The following is a 20,309-nucleotide window of genomic DNA, read 5'->3' as shown; positions in this document are numbered from 1 at the left end:
AGCTCTTGTACTACCAGCATAGTTCTCTATTTTTGCTTTCCTGTATCTGAAATATAGTATACACATACTCTGAGTTAATGAGTGAAATTTCCCAGCAATTTGAGCTTACATAATTTGAAAAAAGGTGTGATCAAAATGCAATTAAGTATTGGATAATGATAGGTTGCAGGGCATTCAATTTGCTTATCAACTAAGGATTTTTCAAGGTGGCCACAATGATCTTGGAAGGCTTAAACATTTTTCACCTTTAAATAATAAGGTTATTCGAATCTTAATGATAACATTAAAGTAACCAGGAGATGGCAGCAACATGCCCGCTAAATTATATTCTTAAAACACAGAAAAGGCATCAAACGTGCAATACTGGTTAGGCCCCAACTCAAGTATTGTGTCTAATTCTGGGCACTATACTTTAGGAAGGATGTCAAGGCCTTAAAGAGGATGCAGAGGAGATTTACTAGAATGGTACCAGGGATGTGGGATCAGTTACATGGAGAGACTAGAGAAGCTGGAATTGTTCTCCTTAGAGCAGCGAAGGTGAAATGGAATTAATCGAGGTGTTCAAAATCAGGAAGGGTTGTGAGAGAGTAAATAAAGAGAAACTGTTTCCTGTAGCAGCAGGGTCAGTAACCAGATGACACAAATTTATGATAATTAGCAAAAGAACCAGAGGCAAAATGAGAATTTTCTTTTCAACAGTTGTTATTATTTGGAATGCACTGCCTGAAAGGAGTGGAAGCAGACTCGATAATAGCTTTCTTATCCAAAAGAGAATTGGATAAATACTCAAAGGGGAACATTTTGCAGGGCTATGGGGAAAGGGCAGGGGTGTGGGACTAATTGGACAGCTCTACCAAAGAGCCAGAACAGGCAGGATGGGTCCAATGGCCTCCTTATGTGCTGCATCATTCTATGATTCTAATAAAATGTTGCTTGGTCTCATAAGAATATCTGGGCCCCAAAAATCTGATGATTTGATAAGGTGTAAATTCAGTAAAACTATGGGGGTGGGGGTGGAATGGGGTTGGAATTTATTGTGTTCCTAATATAGATGAGACTGCACACAGGGAGGTTAAAGTAACAGTGACCTCAGTCTTTATTAAGACACTCCAGAGTGAGGAACAGGCCTTAGGGGCTGGCTTATATACAGTGCTCCCAAGAGATGTTGGGATCCCTTGGGACTTCAGGGGATGCACTCCCTGGTGGCAGAACATGAGAGTGCATGCTTTACAGATACACAACATCACTCCCCCCGCAAAGTCAAAGTGAAAACTATTTACAAGGTGAGGCGGTCAGGAACCTTTCTTTCCCTGGTGGACCGCCTCGGTACAAATGTCTGTTCTGGTGTGTTGGCTGTGCCCTCGCTGGGCTGGCGTGTTGTTGACCCTGCAAGGCCGCTAGGTGAGCCTGGCCTTGCTGGGCTGTTGGGCGTGATGGGTTCGATTTCCTGGTCCGGCGTGGTGTCGTTGATCCTTTGGGTGTGTGTTGTGGGCTCGAAAAAGGTGGTGTCTGCTGTGGGTTGTTCAGGACAGTCTGTGAACCGCAGCCTCGTTTGGTCCAGGTGCTTTCTGCAAATTTGTCCATTATCTAGTTTGACTACAAACACCCTATTCCCTTCTTTAGCGATCACCGTGCCTGCGATCCACTTGGGACCATGTCCATAATTTAGCACATACACAGGGTCATTCAGATCAATTTCCCGTGACAGAGAGGCGCGACCATTGCTTACATTTTGTTGCTGCCGCCTGCTCTCTACCTGATCATGCAGGTTGGGGTGAACTAGTGAGAGTCTGGTTTTAAGTGTCCTTTTCATGAGTAACTCAGCCGGGGGAACCCCATTGAGTGAGTGGGGTCTCGTGCAGTAGCTGAGCAGTACTCGGGACAGGTGGGTTTGGAGTGAGCCTTCTGTGACTCATTTAAGGCTCTGTTTGATGGTTTGTACTGCCCGCTCTGCCTGCCCATTGGAGGCTGGTTTAAACAGGGCCGAGATGACATGTTTGATCCCATTGCGGGTCATGAATTCTTTAAATTCGGCACTGGTGAAACATGGCCCGTGTCACTGACCAGTATGTCAGGCAGGCCATGGGTGGCAAACATGGCCCTCAGGCTTTCAATGGTGGCGGTGGCAGTGCTTCCCAACATTATTTCACATTCAATCCACCAGGAACATTTTACCGAGAAACGGGCCCACATAGTCGACACGGATCCTCGACCATGGTCTTGAGGGCCAGGACCACAAACTTAATGGTGCCTCTCTGGGCACGTTACTCAACTGAGCACATACGCTGCATTGCCGTACACAGGACTCTAAGTCAGAGTTGATACCGGGCCACCACACGTGGGATCTGGCATTCGCTTTCATCATTACTATACCCGGGTGTGTGCTGTGGAGATCCGAGATGAACGTCTCCCTGCCCTTTTTCGGTGGCACTACGCGGTTGCCCCACAACAGGCAGTGTGCTTGAATGGACAGCTCGTCCTTTCGCCGCTGGAACGACTTGATTGGCTCTTGCATTTGAATGGGGATACTGGCCCAACTCCCATGCAGTACACAGTTTTTTTTACGAGGGACAGCAGAGGAGCTTGGCTGGTCCAAGTCCTAATCTGGCGGGCCGTGACAGGTGATTTATCATTTTCAAACGCTTATATGACCATCAACAAATCTGCCGTCTGCGCCACCATCAACAAGTTTTCAGGCTGCGCCATTTCCACCCCCGTGGTGGGCAATGGTAGCCGACTGAGAGCATCCGCACAGTTCTCAGTGCCTGGCCTGTGGCAGATGGTATAGTTATATACTGATAGCGCGAGTGCCCACCTTTGTATATGGGCTGCGGCATTAGTATTTATCCCCTTGTTTTCAGCGAACAGGGATGTGAGGGGCTTGTGATCGGTTTCCAGCTCAAATTTGAGGCCAAACAGGTACTGATACATTTTCTTTACCCCGAACACACATGCTAATGCCCTTTTCTCAATCATGCTGTAGGCCCTCTCGGCCTTAGACAAGCTCCTGGAGGCATAGGCGACAGGTTGCAACTTCCCCGCAACGTTAGCTTGTTGTAATACACACCCAACTCCATACGGCGATGCGTCACATGCTAGCACAAGTCTTTTACACGGGTTGTACAATACAAGCAGCTTGTTGGAGCATAAAATGTTTCTGGCTTTCTCAAAAGCAATTACTTGGTTTTTTCCCCATACCCAGTTCTCACCTTTGCGCAATAACACACATCGGGGCTTTAAGAGGGTGCTTAACCCCAGTAGGAAGCTACCAAAATAGTTGAGGAGTCCCAGGAACGACCGCAGCTCCGTGACATTCCGTGGCTGGGCGCGTTCCTGATAGCCTCTGTCTTGGCGTCTGTGGGCAGAATGCTGTCCGCCGCAATCTTTCTCCCCAAAAACTCCACTTCTGTTGTCATGAAGACGCATTTCGACCTCTTCAGCCGCAGCCCTACGCGATCCAGTCGCTGGAGGACCTCCTCCAGATTTTGTAGGTGCTCGGCGGTGATATGTCATCCTGAAAAACCACCGTGCGTGGTACCGACTTGAGTAGGCTCTCCATGTTTCTCTGGAAGATCGCTGCAGCCAATCGAATTCCAAACGGGCATCTGTTGTAGATGAACAGTCCCTTGTGCGTGTTGATGCAGGTGAGGCCCTTCGAAGACTCCTCCAGCTCCTGCGTCATGTAGGCCAAAGTCAGGTCAAGTTTGGTGAACGTCTTGCCTCCTACCAGCGTCACAAATACGTCGTCTGTCTTAGGTAGCGGGTATTGGTCCTGTAGCGAGAAACGATTAATAGTTACTTTATAATCGCCGCAAATCCTGACCGTGCCATCACTTTTGAGTACTGGAACAATCGGGCTGGCCCACTCGCTAAATTCCACTGGGGAAATGATGTCCTCGCGTTGCAGCCTGTCCAGCTCGATTTCCACTCTCTCCCTCATCATGTGAGGTACTGCTTGCGCCTTGTGGTGAATGGGTCGTGCCTCTGGGACCAAGTGGATCTGCGCCTTCGCCCCGGAAAAGTTTCCAATGCCTGTCTCAAAAAGGGAAGGAAATTTGTTAAGAACCTGGGTACATGAGGCCTCATCAACATGTGATAGCGCTCGGATGTCATCCTAGTTCCAGCGGATTTTGCCCAGCCAGCTCCTTCCAAGCAGTGTGGGGACATCACCCGGGACAATCCAGAGTTGCAGTTCGTGCACTGTGCCCTCGTAGGTGACCATGCACCGAACAGTGATAAGCTCTTTGGTGTACGTTCTCAGTTTCGTGTTGATGGGGCTCAGGGCTGATCTGAATGCCTTGTTGCACCACAATCTCTCAAACATCTTTTTATTCATGATGGATTGGCTAGCGCCAGTGTCCAGTTCCATGGCTACGGATAAGCCATTCAATTTTACGATTAGCATTATAGGTGGACATTTAGTCGAAAGTATATGCACCCCGTGTACTTCAGCATCTGCCTCCTCTCTCTGAGGCTCGAAATTGCTTTGATCCACCATGGACCGATCTTCCTCTGCCATGTGGTGGTTAGCAGGTTTGCAGCCCATTTGCAAGCTCGTTGGAGGTGCCCCATTGTTCCACAGCTGTTGCAAACACACCCTTTGAAGTGGCATGAATAGGCTGAATGGAAGCCTCTACAACGCCAACAAGGTGTGAATGCCTTGCATTCATCCTTTGTTGGGGACTCTTGAGTCATCTGGGTCACCTGAGGCCTGCTGGCAGTTGCAGACTTGTGGGTTCTGCCCTGTACATTTCTGCTCGCAAACACAGTTCCCGTTAATTTATGAACATTGCTAGCACTTGTGTGCTGAGAGATTTGTTTGGTGTTATCACTGGTGGACATAAACGCCTGTGCTTTCGCAATGGCCTTACTGAGGGTCGGTGTCTCTACAGTCAAAAGTTTTTGTAGGATGGTCTCATGGTAAATGCCCAGTACAAAAAAATCTCTGAGCATTTGCTCCAGGTAGCCATTAAACTCACATTGTCCTGCAAGTCGCCTTAGCTCGGCGACGTAGCTCGCCACTTCCTGACCTTCAGATCGCTGCCACGTGTAGAACCGATACCTTGCCATCAGCACGCTCTCCCTCGAGTTAAGATGCTCCCGAACCAGTGTACACAGCTCCTCATATGACTTATCTGTGGGTTGCAATGGAGCCAGAAGATTCTTCATGAGGCTGTAGGTCGGTGCCCCGCAGACCGTGAGGAGGACCGCTCTCCTTTTTGCAGCGCTTCCTTCTCCATCCAGCTCGTTGGCTACAAAGTACTGGTCTAGCCGTTCGACATAGGCTTCCCAGTCCTCACCCTCCGAGAACTTCTCCAGTTTGCTGCATCTTTGCGTTGGATTCGTATTCTCGTCGCCAGTTATTGTGTTCCTAACACAGATGAGGGTGCAGACAAGGAGGATAAAATAACAGTGACCTCAGTCTTTATTAAGACACTCCAGAGGAACAGGCCTTCGGGGCCGACTTATATACAGTGCTCCCAAGGGATGCTGGGATCCCTTGAGACTTCCGGGGATGCACTCCCTGGTGGTGAAACATGGGAGTGCATGCTTTACAGATACACAACAGAATTTGAGGAGGGGACAGGAACCATCAGTTTTACATCATTCAAATTCTGCCACATGTTCCATCAGAAGTAGGGGAGGGTATAAAATGTATCCTCCATTATAAGGATGCAGTAAGACAAATGATGGGCTTAGGCACAAATTGCATCATCAATCCTAACTTCTGTCATATCTGCCCTAGGGTCACCCATCTAACTTATTCACCTATTATAGAGGTAACTAAGAACCACACCTAAGGCTGGAATCTTTAAAGATGAATTGTTGTTTCTTTGTGCTGTTAGATTTATAAAAGCAACTTACTGCAGATGCTGGAAACTTTAGATAGGTCTTTTGTCATTTTTTTCCTCTTCATTTTGGAGGCTTTAAGAAAAATGGACAGCTCTCTTCTGCTACAGCCAGTTCTGCATGGGTAAAGGGTTTAAGCTGCTTGCTCTGGTAGTGTGTCAGTCACCTGATTAATAAATGATTGAGTTGACATTGCAGATCTACTCTATGCCAGCCTTAGAGTCAAAAGCAAAAAAGTTCAGGGTTAAACGGGCAGTGTCATGTGTGCCCTCGAGTTATCCAACAGTCATCTTGAAGCATGCAACACAACTTTGTCACCACTTTCTTGCCAAATAGAAGTATGTGACAGCATTGTTTGCACATACTAAGTCCACATAAATCCACCATTGACGATTGATGAGTTGACAGACAAGGCGTTAGAGCTCTTCTCCTGTAATGCAAATTGGCTTCCCTTGCATGCATGCATTCTTCATCTTTCAAGCAACCCCAAAAAGAATTCCCATAGCAACGTTGATTTTGTTAAGAGTATGATGATGAAAACTGACCCAAATCAGTCCTTAAAAAACCCCTTGACCGATACATTTGAATGAGAAAAAATGGTAAAAATACTCATTCAGTTGAAGCAACTGGGGCTGATGGTCTACCGCAATGGTGACAATTTCTGGGATTGTAAGCTCATGTCCTGGTATCAGAAGCTTTCAAATATTTTAGTTGAGTGCCAAGACCATTTAGAGCACTGTTAGAGTATGCACCTCTGGTAGGCAGCAAAAGAAAATTGCTGCTCTATTCCTGGTCTCTCGATCCTTGATTTTGGACTTTTGCCTCTTAATTAATGGTCCTTCAGCCTTTGTGTAGGCTGCTAATGGACTGAGATGTCTTTTGAAAATCTCCAAAGTTTTTGGAATTTTTGGACCGCCATTATGGTACTCACTTTTAAATTGTTGCAATCCTTTTATATTTGACTTGCATCAAATTTTCCACTCATGATTCATGCCCTCTTTGACCCATCTGCATCTGTTATGAACAATTATGCAGAGTAGGACTAATTGGATAGCTCTTTCAAAAGACCTGGCACAGGCACAATGTGCCAAATGTGTTTTGATTTTTGGGTGTTAAGTTATAGCTATACAAAGTAACATTCTCATCCCCTCGGCAAGCTGTTGCAACCACCCCAAATTAAGAGTTCACATTGGGTAAGCTGAAGGTACTAAATTTTCAAGGTAGTAGCTCAACATCTACAACAACCATGATATTGAAAGATTGATCATTTTGTGTATTTCCCACTCACATTAATGTAGATTGGAGAAAGATTTTCAGATAACATCCTATGGTATAGTTCCCTAGGGATTCTCACCCCACAGGTACTTGAAAAACAGGCAATAGCCACTGTGTGCACTCAAACTAGATCACAGCTTAAACTTAGTTCCTGCAGAAAAACTCCACAATGTGAACCTTTTTTCTAAATGCAAATTTTCTACTCAGATGGCAGCTATCTGGAAGTGTCACCGATGGTTGGGAATGCAACAATGGAGAAGAATTTCAATGTGTTACCTGGGCAAAATTCAATGAAAATCAGGCAGTTTCCCACAAAAGGTGGCTAATACATATACCACGCAGTTTTACATTAGGTGGGAAAATGAAAATCTACTCCAATAGTTGAAGGGGTAGCATCTATTAGTTTGAAACAGCCCAATAGTCATAAGCTGACCAGAGGCAACATTTTTCATGTTTCCCGAAGATATCTGACAGTGAAAATACAGTCACCAGGCAGAACAAAAGATCTGAGAGCTATAGTTTACACAGGTAGTAAAAGTATATTATGGTTTTCCATCCCGGATTTGGAAAGGAACTATATGACTTGATCATTTTTGTTTTATTAGCTTTTCACGTTTCCTATTTGAGACTCAGCAACAAGATCTGAACTGCTGCACATATATATGCCATATTGAGTTGTGGGAATCACAATTTTAAAAAAAGGCAGGAAAGAACAATGAGATTGTATCCACTTTATGGAGATTTTAGTTTAAGCACTGCATTCATTGCAAGCACAGTACCAAATGGAACCAATTGCATTCAGAAATGTTCATTACTTTTATAGGAATTGATCATCATCTTTAGCCACTTTAAGACAGTAAAGTGCACCCTTCGACTCGTATTTCCTTATGCCATTAGGAAAGAAAGCTTTATTAAAAGATTTGATGTCAGTACATAAACTGTGCATACAATGACATTTTACAAAAATACAACTGATTTGGCATTAACATAATAAACATAATGCACCACATCACTGCATTAAAAAATTAAAATCAATCATCAATTTTCTTTACAGCAATAAACAAATCATACCTCAACACACAAGGTAAATTCTGATTGCTTATACTGCAATTCCACAAGTGCAATTACTGTCTTACTGAAAAGGATGGGATTAAGGTTGCCACGTACCTTCCCCAGCACCTGACCAGTAAAGCAGAAGTATTACACAAAAGTAACATTGTTGGCTATTGTCACAAACAGTGCAACTGTTACACCAAGATTTATTCAGTGCTACCAAACAAAATACTGTACTAAAATTTTAAACTTCAATCTTAGTTTTATTCGCATAGTTTGAATTGGAAATAGCATTTTAAACAAATAAGTTATTACAAAACTTTTTTTTTTAAATATGATTTAGAATTTTACTGGACACTGGCTTTTATTATGTCTGCATCTTAGTAAGAAATTCAACCAGTACGAGTTAAAACCTAATCATCGCCTACTTCAAAAAAAATGTACAAACATACGTACATATTAACTTGTATGTCAGTGGTAGCCTCATTAATATTTTGCTCAAGATATTTCAGTAAGTAGCATCAATGCAGACGCATCATCAGAAACGTTCTTAATTAATTTGGAAAATACCTCGTTCCAATCAGTTTTGGCTTTGGTCTTAACTTCAGAGCTCCACCATACTATTTACAAAATATACCATGTTTAACAAGACAAAGGAAATGGCTCAGGTGTTAGCTTATTTGCCTCCATGTGGGCACATCAATGAGCTACAGACAATAAGCAATAGAATACAAAATTTTGAATAAATATTAGTCACTGTTGCTCTACCTCATGCGCAGCAAACTGACAACAGTAGTACTCAAAGTTCACAACGCAGTTGGTCAGGAAACTAAAAATTGCCAATGAAACTGCAGAATAGGTCATTCCAGAAAATGTTAGAAAGTGACGTGTTGGGGCTAAAATTTCAGTTTCAACAAAAGCGCAGCACACGTAGTAGCAAAATAGCAGCCCGTTATACATCCTTCCTGATTTGTTTTGACATCAACATATTTGCTATTGGCTCTAGTTTTGAAGCAGAAGAGAATCTATGCAAATTCATCTCAGGGATTTGGGTGCAAATAATACAGGTTCAAAACTCTCAACCCGTTACCAACTATTAATAGTATAAGCGCATATTACCTTGTTTATTCTACATTTATTATTTAGTATGAGGGAACAGCAAAGTTAATGCGACTGTATATTTTCTAAAGCAGAGGCATAACTATGTAATGACATAACACAAACAAATCAAAGAAAAAAATCAAAACCACCACAACTTGATATTCTAAACTATAATTTGTTTTTAAGAACATCAGCTGGCTGACTAACATGTCAGAAACCATCATCACACTTCACATTCTCCCAATCAATCTACTGAGAAATGCACATTAGTGGACTTTCTATTTGCCAGGTGTGGAGTGCACGTTCTCCCCACAGCGACATACAAGATCAAAAGTAGGCACAGGTTGGCACCAGCTAAGAACTAGAGATTATCCAAGTGTGTGTGGGAATAGTCTAGAGTTTAACTGGCTAAAACTGTGCAGATACCAGCACAGATCACCAAAAAACATTCTGGAGCTTAAGCAGCGAGGACCATCTTATTGCAAGATTATCTGGAGACAACTGGGAAGATTCCAGTCCCCAGTGACAGGTCTACCCCTCTAGGTCCCATCAGTCAGCCAAGCTAACTGGTCAATCATCAACAGGGGCTTGGGTACTGCTACCCTGTCTGGCTCAAGTATCAGTCTGCTGAATTGGAACAGCTTGGTTCCAATCTTCCTTCACTAGGTGTGTCATCATTAACAAAGCAAAATTATATTGTTTTGTCTACCCAAACTTTTTAACTTCAGTAGTTTTACTGTTTTCCACATTGTACTACATAAAGCGATTAATCTGTCTTTTAATCGAGATTTATAGGCAAGTATTTCAGAATTTAAAATCAACTTTTCTGTGACCTGTATTGTTACTTCACCTAAAAGTTGCTTTGCCAAAAAAAAACATGTATAAAGCATTTAAATAAGACAACTAATCAAATTTTCCAGCTAGCGGAATATCTTGATGTACACTACCCAATACTTTGTTCACTGAACATCTACCTAACAAATGAAGCTACTCCAGTCAGAGAATTAATTAGCAATGTTGTACTGAATTAATGTTACATTAGTGCGTTTTCAAAGTTCTATTCATAAAGCAATTTCTAAAAAAGTAAACATGTCATAACTTTTGCAGTCCATGAATTTATTTTATTTGTTTTTAAGTCTACAAATCCGCATTCTAAACTTCTACCACATGAAACAAATCCACACAGTCATCTCTGCTGGACACTGCTGTGGCTTTCCATAGTTGGTCCTGGCACTTGAAATTATTCTCCTGTCTTTGTCTTCACTTCACACCACTGGCTCCTCCCACAGGGTTTCTAATCATCAAACATTCAGCTGCTTCTTCTGTTCAAAGTACATTTCAAATCTTGCTAAAGCATAATCCTGTGGAAGAAATCCATTACAATTAACAAAAATATTTCAGAATGGAAATTCATGATTTGTTTATATTCGGTCTCATTATTCAGAAAATGTTTTATTCCAAGAATCATAAAAATTTACGGCACAGAAGGAGGCCATTTGACCCATCGTGTTCGTGCTCAATCCGATTGTCCAGCTTTTGGTCCGTAGCCTTGTAGGTTACAGCACTTCAAAGTACTTTATAAATGTGCTGAGGGTTTCTGCCTCGCCAACCCTTTCAGATAGCAAGTTCCAGACCCCACCACCCTCTGGGCAAAATAAGTTCTCCTCAACTCCCCTCTAATCCCTCTACCAATTACGTTAAATCTATGCCTTTCCAATTTTTCCTCACAGCTAAAATTCTCGAGAGTTCTGGCAACATTCTCGGAAATCTCCTCTGTATTATCTCCAGTGCAAACACATATTTTCTGTAATGTGGTGACCAGAACTGTACGCAGTACTCTAACTGTGGCCTAACTAGTGTTTTATAGTTCAAGCATAAGCTTCCTGCTCTTATATTCTATGCCTCGGCTAATAAAGGAAAATATCCTGTATGCCTCCTTAACCACCATATCTACCTGGTCTGCTACCTTCAGGAATCTATGAACATGTACTCCAAAGTGCCTCTGTTCCTCTACACTTCTCAGTGTCCTACCCATTTATTGTGTATTCCCTTGCCTTGTTAACCCTCCCCAAACACATTACCTCACTTCTCAACATTGAAATTCCATTTGGCACTTTTCTGCCCACCTGACCAGTCCAGTCATATTCCTGCAGTTTCCAGTTTTCCTCTTCACTATCAACCACACGGTCAATTTTTATATTATTTGCAAACTTCTTAATCATGCTCCCTACATTAAAGTCTAAACCAGTGATGTATACCACAAAAAGCAAGGGACCTAGTACTGAGCTCTGTGGAACCCCACTGAAAACAGCCTTCCAGTCACAAAAACACCCATTAACCATTGCTTCCTGCCTCTGAGCCAATTCTGTACCCAATTTGCCACTTTCCCTTGGATCCCATGGGCTTTTACTTTTCTGACTAGTCTGCCATCTGGGATCTTATCAAAAGCTTTGCTAAAATCCATGTAGAGTACATGAACCTCTTCACCCTCATCAACCCTCCTTGTTACCTCCTCAAAAAATTCAACCAAGTTAGTCAGACATGACCTTCCCTTAACAAATCCATGCTGACTGTCCTTGATTAATCCGTGCCTTTCTAAATGACGATGAACACATTGTCTCAGAATTTTTTCCAATAATTTGGATCGAGGTTAGGCTGACTGGTCTGTAATTACTCGGTCTATCCCTCTCTTTTTAAACAGTACAACGTTAGCAGTCCTCCGGCACCACACCTGCAGCCAGAGGGAATTAGAAAATGATGGTCAAAGCCTCCACTATTTCCTCCCTTACTTCTAACAGCCTGGGATACATTTCACCTGGGCCTGGTAGTTTATCTACATTCAAAGCTGTTAAACACTGTAATACTGCCTCTTTCACTATGTTTCTAATATAAATATCTAATTTTTCACACTCCTTAACTACAATGTCTGCATCATTCCCCCTCTTTTCTGAAGACAGATGTAAAGTAGTAATTAAAAACCATATCTACGTCTTTCGCCTCCACACAAGTTACCTTTTTGGTCTCTAATAGGCCCTACTCTTTCTTTAGTTATCCTCTTGCTCCTAATGTATTTATAAAACATGAGTTTTCCTTGCCAATATTTTTTCATGCCCACTCTTGACATTCCTAATTTCCTATTTAATTTCACCCTTTCTGTACTCCTCTTGGCTTTCTGCAGTATTTAGCCCTCAGTGTCTAACACAAGCTTACCTTTTTTGCCTTATCCTACCCTGTATGCCCCTCGATAGCCAGGAGGCTCTGGATTTGGGAATCCCGCCCTTTTCTTATTGGGAACATACTTGCTCTGAACCCGCTATCTCCTTCTTGAACGCCTCCCAGTGATTTACCTTCAAGTAGGTGTTTCCAGTCCCCTTTGCTAAATTACATCTCAACTTAGTAAAATTGGCCTTTCCCCAGTTGAGAACTTTTACTCCTGGTCTACCATTGTCCTTTTCCATAACTATGCTAAATCTAACTGAAATGTGATCACCACCACCAAAATGCTCTCCTACTGATACCCCTTCCACCTGCCCAGCTTCATTCCTTAAAACAAAGTCCAGAACTGCCCCCTCTCTTCCTGGGCTTGCTACGTACTGGCTAAAATAGCTCTCCTAAATGCATTTCAATAATTCTGTACCCTCTATACCTTTTACATGGATTCTATCAGAGTTAATATTCGGGTAGTTGAATTCCCCTATTACTATTGCCCTCTTGTTTTTGTACTTCGCAGCAATTTGCCTACATATTTGCTCTTCTATTTCCCACTGGCTATTTGGGGGTCGATAGCACACTCCTAGCAATGTGATTGAAGAAAAAAAAAGGGGCAATCGACCTACACGATCTCATTTGATAGTCCTTCTAACATATCATCTCTCCGCACAGTTGTAATTGTTTCTTTCACCAATATTGCAATCTCTGCTCCTTTTTTATCCCCCTCTCGATCTTGTCTGAAAACCCTGTAACCAGCAATGTTGGGCTGCCATTCCTGCCCTTCTTTCAGCCATGTTTCAGTAATAGTTAGATCATACTTCCACATGTCTATCTGTGCCCTTAACTCAACTATCTTACTTTCTAGATTCCTTGATTTGAAGTATATATCATTAAGCACTGCCAAACCCCTTTGTTGTCTATTTTCTAGCCTTTGTTTCCTCTGCCTTCAAACTCACTTACTAATTTACTGACTTCCATTTCCAGCTTTGTTTCTCTCCCTTCTGAATCTACGCTCAGGTTCCCATCCCCCTGCCAAGAACAAAACTACTACTTGCTTGTATAATAAGTATATAAAAGTAAATGAAAGCCATGTGTATCATTTCACCAAAAGATAACTGTTAACCGTTATATTTCACTCACCAAATATCCAAATTCAATTGCTGAAATTCGAGCCTGAATAACGGACCATAGGCCCCAAAAGAAATGCGATGCGAGTGCATATCTGCAAATTTTAAATACATACAATATCAACACATGTGCATAGCTGAAACAACAAATCACAAAAGGAACAGCTTTATTTAACATGGCAACATAGGAAAGTACAGGACCGGAAAGGATCATGACAGGCCATTCTACTGGTCCCAAAGTTCAACAGATACTTAATAGAAACATAGAAAATAGGTGCAGGAGTAGGCTATTCGGCCCTTCGAGCCTGCACCGCCATTCAATAAGATCATGGCTGATCATTCCCTCAGTACCCCTTTCCTGCTTTCTCTCCAGACCCCTTGATCCCCTTAACCGTAAGAGCCATATCTAACTGCCTCTTGAATATATCCAATGAACTGGCATCAACAACTCTCTGCGGCAGGGAATTCCACACGTTAACAACTCTGAGTGAAGAAGTTTCTCCTCATCTCAGTCCTAAATGGCCTACCCCTTATTCTAAGACTAAGTCCCCTGGTTCTGGACTTCCCCAACATTGGGAACATTCTTCCCGCATCTAACCTGTCCAGTCCTGTCAGAATCTTATATGTCTCTATGAGATCCCCTCTCATCCTTCTAAACTCCAGTGAATAAAGGCCCATTTGATCCAGTCTCTCCTCATATGACAGTCCAGCCATCCCTGGAATTAGTCTGGTGAACCTTCGCTGCACTCCCTCAATAGCAAGAACGTCCTTCCTCAGATTAGGAGACCAAAACTGAACACAATATTCCAGATGATGCCTCACCAAGGCCCTGTACAACTGCAGTAAGACCTCCCTGCTCCTAGACTCAAATCCCCTAGCTATGAAGGCCAACATACCATTTGCCTTCTTCACCGCCTATTCTATTCCATACACTACCTCATTACTCTTGTATTTTTTTTGCCACCAAAGAACTATCCTAATTTGTCAAAAGCAGATGTGCATTTAAGTATTTTAAAAAGGACAATGTGCCATAAATATCCCAGATACAACTTATTTGCTAATTAAGTGATTAAAATGGTTAAATGTATTGCAATAAAAATACAATTCCAATTCTTACTAGTAATGTTTTAGTTATTAAAATATCATTTAAAAACTTGCTAGAATCACCATTTATATTCTGCAGTTGGGATGATGGAATTTTGTAATATGAAGCAATGGCTATGTTGCTTTTGCTGCCTATTGCATTATCTCCATATAGCCTATATTCCGTGTGCTTTAAGCAAACCATGGGACAGATTTTATATTTTAAAAAGTATTTGGAAGCAACAGAATTTAAAGAATGTTTTACTCAGGAGAAAATAGCTCAATTTATATATTGTGACAGAGGATGTTTTGAATGACAGATAATAGTGTGCCAGAGGACTGGAGATTACAATGGATTCAAATACTGTCCTTGCAGCACTAAACGCTGGGTTTGAATCCAACTGGATCTAATGGGATGAAAATCAACTTTGTATCCGTTGACTATAACAACCTCAGAACAGTTCCTAATTCATCAGTATATGGCACAAAGCTGATCATAATTCAGCACAGATGATCACCACTGAATTTAAAAAGCGGAACCCTGAAAAGGGATGTGGTGTGTGGGAAATGGTAAAATTCACACTGGTGCAGTAGGAGATTCTCTTCTAAAGCTGACTTAACAGTGTGAGAGGAGGAGATTTATTGTGTATCTGGCTATATATATGGTACCTGAGCAAGGAGTGCTCGAGGTCCGGAGTTAATTAGGTAAATTTTCACATCTAACATTAATCAGGCTTTATTGGCACCCACATCATTAGTGCATTGATCCTGCTCGGGGTCAATTGCACTTGCACTCTCCCAAGTGCATGTTGGGCCTGGTGTTGGTAACACGTAATTGCATGTTGTGGCTGCTTACAAGGAAGTCCAGCCTCCCAAAAATAACTAGCTACATATGGAAGTATTCATTTCAGTAATATTTAATGTATATTTCAGCCTCTGCAAAGATTATTTGGGTAACAAGAATGACTTGCAAAAACCAGTGGCCGGCACAATAAATGTTGGGGCAGGAATCAGAGTCTGTGGCAAGGCAGCACTCAAATCTGTTGGCTGGTAAAGTAGAGATAACGCAGATTGAGGTGGCAGCAAGGAGGGAAGTTCAGCTTGCTATTCAGAGAGCCCTCTCAATAGTACAGCATCGAAGCACCCTTGAAAGGAAGTGGAGAAAAAGGCTGAAAGGGTGCAACTGACTCGAATGGTATTGGCATGTCACAAAGCTGTCCTATGGTCATTGCGCCCACAGCTGCAAATGTAAATGGCTGGGTTTCAGCAGGTAACCAGAGTCAACTTATTAGTGCAGCCTGACCTGCCTAGTATTTTCCATTAGCAGTCCTCTTCCAAAGAAGTGAGCAAATAGGCATTCCTATTTGGAAATCTATTTTACCATTACTATAGATATACAAGTGCAGATTTTATTTCAGGGCAGGAGTTGTGTGACTGCAGGGGTGGGGGGGGTGAGGTGGATGGCAAGCTTCCTGGACTTCTACAGCTAGATGACTAAACACTTAAGTAGCCAACAGCTCTCTCCCCATATTTCTGATCAGTTATGTGCACTTTATATTCATTAATTTGGCGTTAACCAATCAGAAAAATCTGCAAATGTGTTCAATTTCCCCAATACTGGCACCAAGATCAGTATAAAAGTTCCTAAGTGGGTAGTAGGTTTACTTTAACAGGAGCGTTATTGCATCCAGTTACTCATTAAGTGAATTGACTCATTGGAATGTTTTCTCACTTTGAAATTAGGTTTTACCATACAAATTCATAATAAGCAGGTTGTACTTTTTAACCATATGTGTGGTTAAACTGCACAGTGGATAAATAAAGGTTATTTTTAAGCAAAGTATCACCAATTATAATAATTACCTATTTATTTCTTCCAGCATTTGGTCCTCCATTTTTGCCATCTGTTTGTCATCTAAGTCGTCAAACTCATTCTGGCACTCAGAATTGTAAACTCTGATAAAACGGAGCTGTCATGGAATGCAACATTATTAAGAGATTTATTTTGATGATAAATCAGTCTGGTACACTTTATATGGTCTGGAACAGAGTTATCCAAATTAAACAAAGCCCATGCAACTCAGTTCTAGCTGTATTTTTTTTATTTGTTGGCTGGACCCCATTGGTAGATAAATTTCTCATCAGATCTAACACCTCGATCTATTAATAACTGCAGCTTGAGATACGTGTGAATTAGGTAGAGTAGGAGAGGTTAATCCTGAACACTATTTTGAGTTAAACGACAACTGCAAGATAAAAGGGATGTAGGTACAAGGTGGCAAATAGCAAGTTCAGGACTAATATTACGAGACACTTCTTTAAACAAAGCGTAATTACTACCCAGGATGGTTTTCCAAGTGGAAAGGTGGAGGCAAAAATTCGAGTTGAATATTTAAGAAACAATTGGATGTTTTGATGTATGAAATTGTAGGTTTTAATGGGGGTTTGGGGATGAGGTAGATGGGCCAATGCCGCCCTCATCTTCACTTATCTTATTTCACGAACATTCCCTACATGGAAATCCACCTCCACCTGCAACCCCAGATGTGCAATGCTAGGTGATTGTTCCAGAGCTTCTATGTGTAGCTTGTCATAAATGAGTGAGCATGATAATGTTCAGCTCATGCCAATATTTCAATGTTGTTTCCAACACTTTGTTCATAGCATGCAGGAACATCACTGAGGTCATGGGGCAGGATTTCCTGCATCAGCAGCCTACATATATCTGCTGGCCCCATGACTATCATTTTCTGGGGTTGCAGGTGATGATGTCACTATGTTGCCCATTTCAGGCCAAACTGCTTAGGGGCAGCTAACCTTGGTAGCCCAAGCAGGGAGTCAAGGTCATTTACATAAAAATGTCTCCCTTTCCTGCCCTTGCAGTGACTATTTTCACTGATTGGTTGGTATCTTTCTCATGCATGCCAGATGTATAATGGAGAGCAGGGCCAATTTGATGAGGCTTACACACAGTAGGTGCATAGACTCCTGATGCTTCAAGCACCTCCTGCTCACATTGTACAGTGATCAGTACATCAGGTGAGGAGTAGGCCATAGGTCCCAGAAAATGCAATGTAATCCATTAATTATCTTAAATCTCCATTTGAAGAGATCTTGGGGCCAAAATCGCCCCCTCCATAAGCTCCATTACCACCATTACCACCTCTAAGAGGTGGGATTGGAGTGGAGAGGCCTTACCGACTGGGAGCCGACCGACTAAAGTTGCCCCCAGGCCGGAATGGGCTACCGCCCTGCCAGTTTTCCCGCTGCATCGAGCATGCGCCGACTCCTTACTGACCGGCGCAACCCCCTTTCCGATCCCAGCGGGAGAGGTGGTGCCGCCGGTCAGTGCTACTGGGAGCTTTCCCCAGCGGGGAGCTGAGAGTGGCTGGGCGGCGCGTCTGCCCTTAAAGGGGAGGTCACGCTGCCGGCGACTCCATGTTATTTTTTATTGTTGGCTGACTGCCAGGTCGGGCCGACAATTATACCCACGGGTTCAGCCGAAACCTTCCTGGTGGCCCAGTTCATGCCACTAAAGTGGCTGCAGAGTTTGCAGCAGCCCTCCCCTTTAACTGAAGGGGAGGGATGTTGTGATGTGTCAGCGCGACGCTGATGACTTGGAAGTGAGTGTCGCTCCGACCCGCCCGCACTTCTGCACCGCTGACGACAGCCGCTCCGATCCGCCACGCTGACGACTGCAACACCACTCCGACCAGGGAAAAAAAAGTAAAGTCCTGAATTTCACCGGATTATCCGCCCCATGCATTGCAGCGAACTAAACATTTAAAAAACGGTAAGTGCGCCATTTGGGGCGGAGACCAATATCGGTCCCTTTCCTTTATCTATTAAATTGTTATATGTGACAATCTAGAAATATAGCACAAGGGTTGAGAGTGTCTGATTGTAATGTCAACAGTAAGCCACGAAAATGAATGATTTACCATCAGCATTATGATCGAAAGCTTTAGGATGAGATGTAGAATCATTACAGATTGTGCTTTGAAATGAAATGAAAATAAATCCTTTGATTCTCTGCACTTCTAAATTGGATTAAGGAGGACTCACTTGAAATTTCAGTACTCAAAGAACATACCTGCTGCATTTTGGTGGGATATTTCTTGATATCAGCTTTGAAAAATGGATACTCGTCACAATTGTAGTCATACATCCATTCACAGAAGTGATTCCCAAAATCAAACCCTCTAGAATACAAAAAAAATTATTGGCAACTGGAGTGTTTTATTTATTCAGCATCACACCCACTACTGCATGAAACGAAGAACCAAAAACTGTCACAGCTGAATATTTATGGTGATTCTGCATTGATATTATGTTATCTCTGCTGTGAGCATTTCCCAGTTTCTATAAGTGAGGTTACCCAATTAGTCTCTTAGCCCCTTACTACAATACTTACTTTAGATATAGTTCACATCCCTTGCCAACAGAAAACTCATTAATGTATTTTGTTATTCTGGTTTGGAAAGAAGTGGTGAGTGGTGTTTCACAAGGTGTGTGTTCTAACCCACTATAATGGACTCATGAATGGAGGGTGAAATTATCAACATTTGCAAAGGACATCAAATTGGTTGGGGGTATGGTACAGCAAACAGTGAAACACTGCAGGAGAATATCTAGTTAATAATAGTGGTCAAGAATTAGTCTTGTTAGACAGCAAGAGAACAACTTCATGTGAATTATTGTGCATGCTGATTTACATATATTGGAATTTAACTGCAAAATGAATATTGACTGATAACAGTCTAACTCCTAGCCTACAGTAGGCTGCATTTTATATTCTTAGCAACTGTCTCTTCTGGTAAAAATCTACTCTTCAATTTTGACCCACTAGGGCTGCTAAGAAAATACTGACAGGTAATTATTTAAGCTCTTCTATAACATTAATCAGAACTGGATGATGAGAAATGTGTTTTTTGGGGAGGAAGCCAAGACTAATTTTGTTGCATTAGTTGCACAAATCATGTATCAGACAAGCTGCTATCAGCATATTGACCAACAAAAAAAACCTACAATTTAGAGTTAGTTCAATTAATATTGCCGTATCGACTACAACCAATCCACTGTAGAGAACCTAATAGTTGGACTTGATCCTCACCCATTATCTACATCTTTAACAACAAATATTAATCACTATAAACATAGACATAAGAAACACGGTCTTTGTATTTTTATTGTTGTTAGTGTCATATTTTTGCCAGGACTGACCCATTTGCATCAAAATTTAAAAGTATATATTTGAGGGCAAGACTCCCTCTGATGTTTTCCTCATTTTCTAGTCACCCTGGATCATATACCAACTTTGGGCAAAAGTTCTCCACTAATGTCACTGTGAACCAGCATTAGAACATATGGCCTACACACGATTAACCTTCTGTTGCCCTTCCTTCCTGGTGAGGAAATGCCTGGTCTTTGCTTGACACTTAACCCATAACACTGTGCATCACAGATAGATAGATTTTTAACCAATAAGGGAATTAAGGGTTACGGGGAGCGGGTGGGTAAGTGGAACTGAGTCCACGGCCAGATCAGCCATGATCTTATTGAATGGCGGAGCAGGCTCGAGGGGCTAGATGGCCTACTCCTTCTTATGTT

The 20,309-nt window shown here is 42.3% G+C and overlaps 1 protein-coding gene across 2 annotated transcripts in view; it reads right to left on the bottom strand.

Moving 5' to 3' along the window:
* Positions 1–8,498: 8,498 nt before the first annotated feature.
* The window catches only part of chka (choline kinase alpha), a 72,098-nt gene continuing 60,287 nt past the window's right edge, over positions 8,499–20,309 (bottom strand). For both annotated transcript variants that reach the window (XM_070899620.1, XM_070899621.1), the window contains 4 exons: positions 18,793–18,901; positions 16,563–16,669; positions 13,630–13,711; positions 8,499–10,640 (listed from right to left, as the gene is read on the bottom strand). In XM_070899620.1, the coding sequence (XP_070755721.1) occupies positions 10,581–10,640; positions 13,630–13,711; positions 16,563–16,669; positions 18,793–18,901 (358 nt within the window). In that variant the 3' untranslated portion in view covers positions 8,499–10,580. The remainder of the gene's footprint in view (positions 10,641–13,629; positions 13,712–16,562; positions 16,670–18,792; positions 18,902–20,309) is intronic.

The sequence above is a fragment of the Pristiophorus japonicus genome, chromosome 14 (assembly GCF_044704955.1).
Source record: "Pristiophorus japonicus isolate sPriJap1 chromosome 14, sPriJap1.hap1, whole genome shotgun sequence".
Lineage (NCBI taxonomy): Eukaryota > Metazoa > Chordata > Chondrichthyes > Pristiophoridae > Pristiophorus > Pristiophorus japonicus.
The sequence above is the reverse complement of the archived record's forward strand: the minus strand, read 5'-3'. Positions and strand labels throughout refer to the sequence as shown.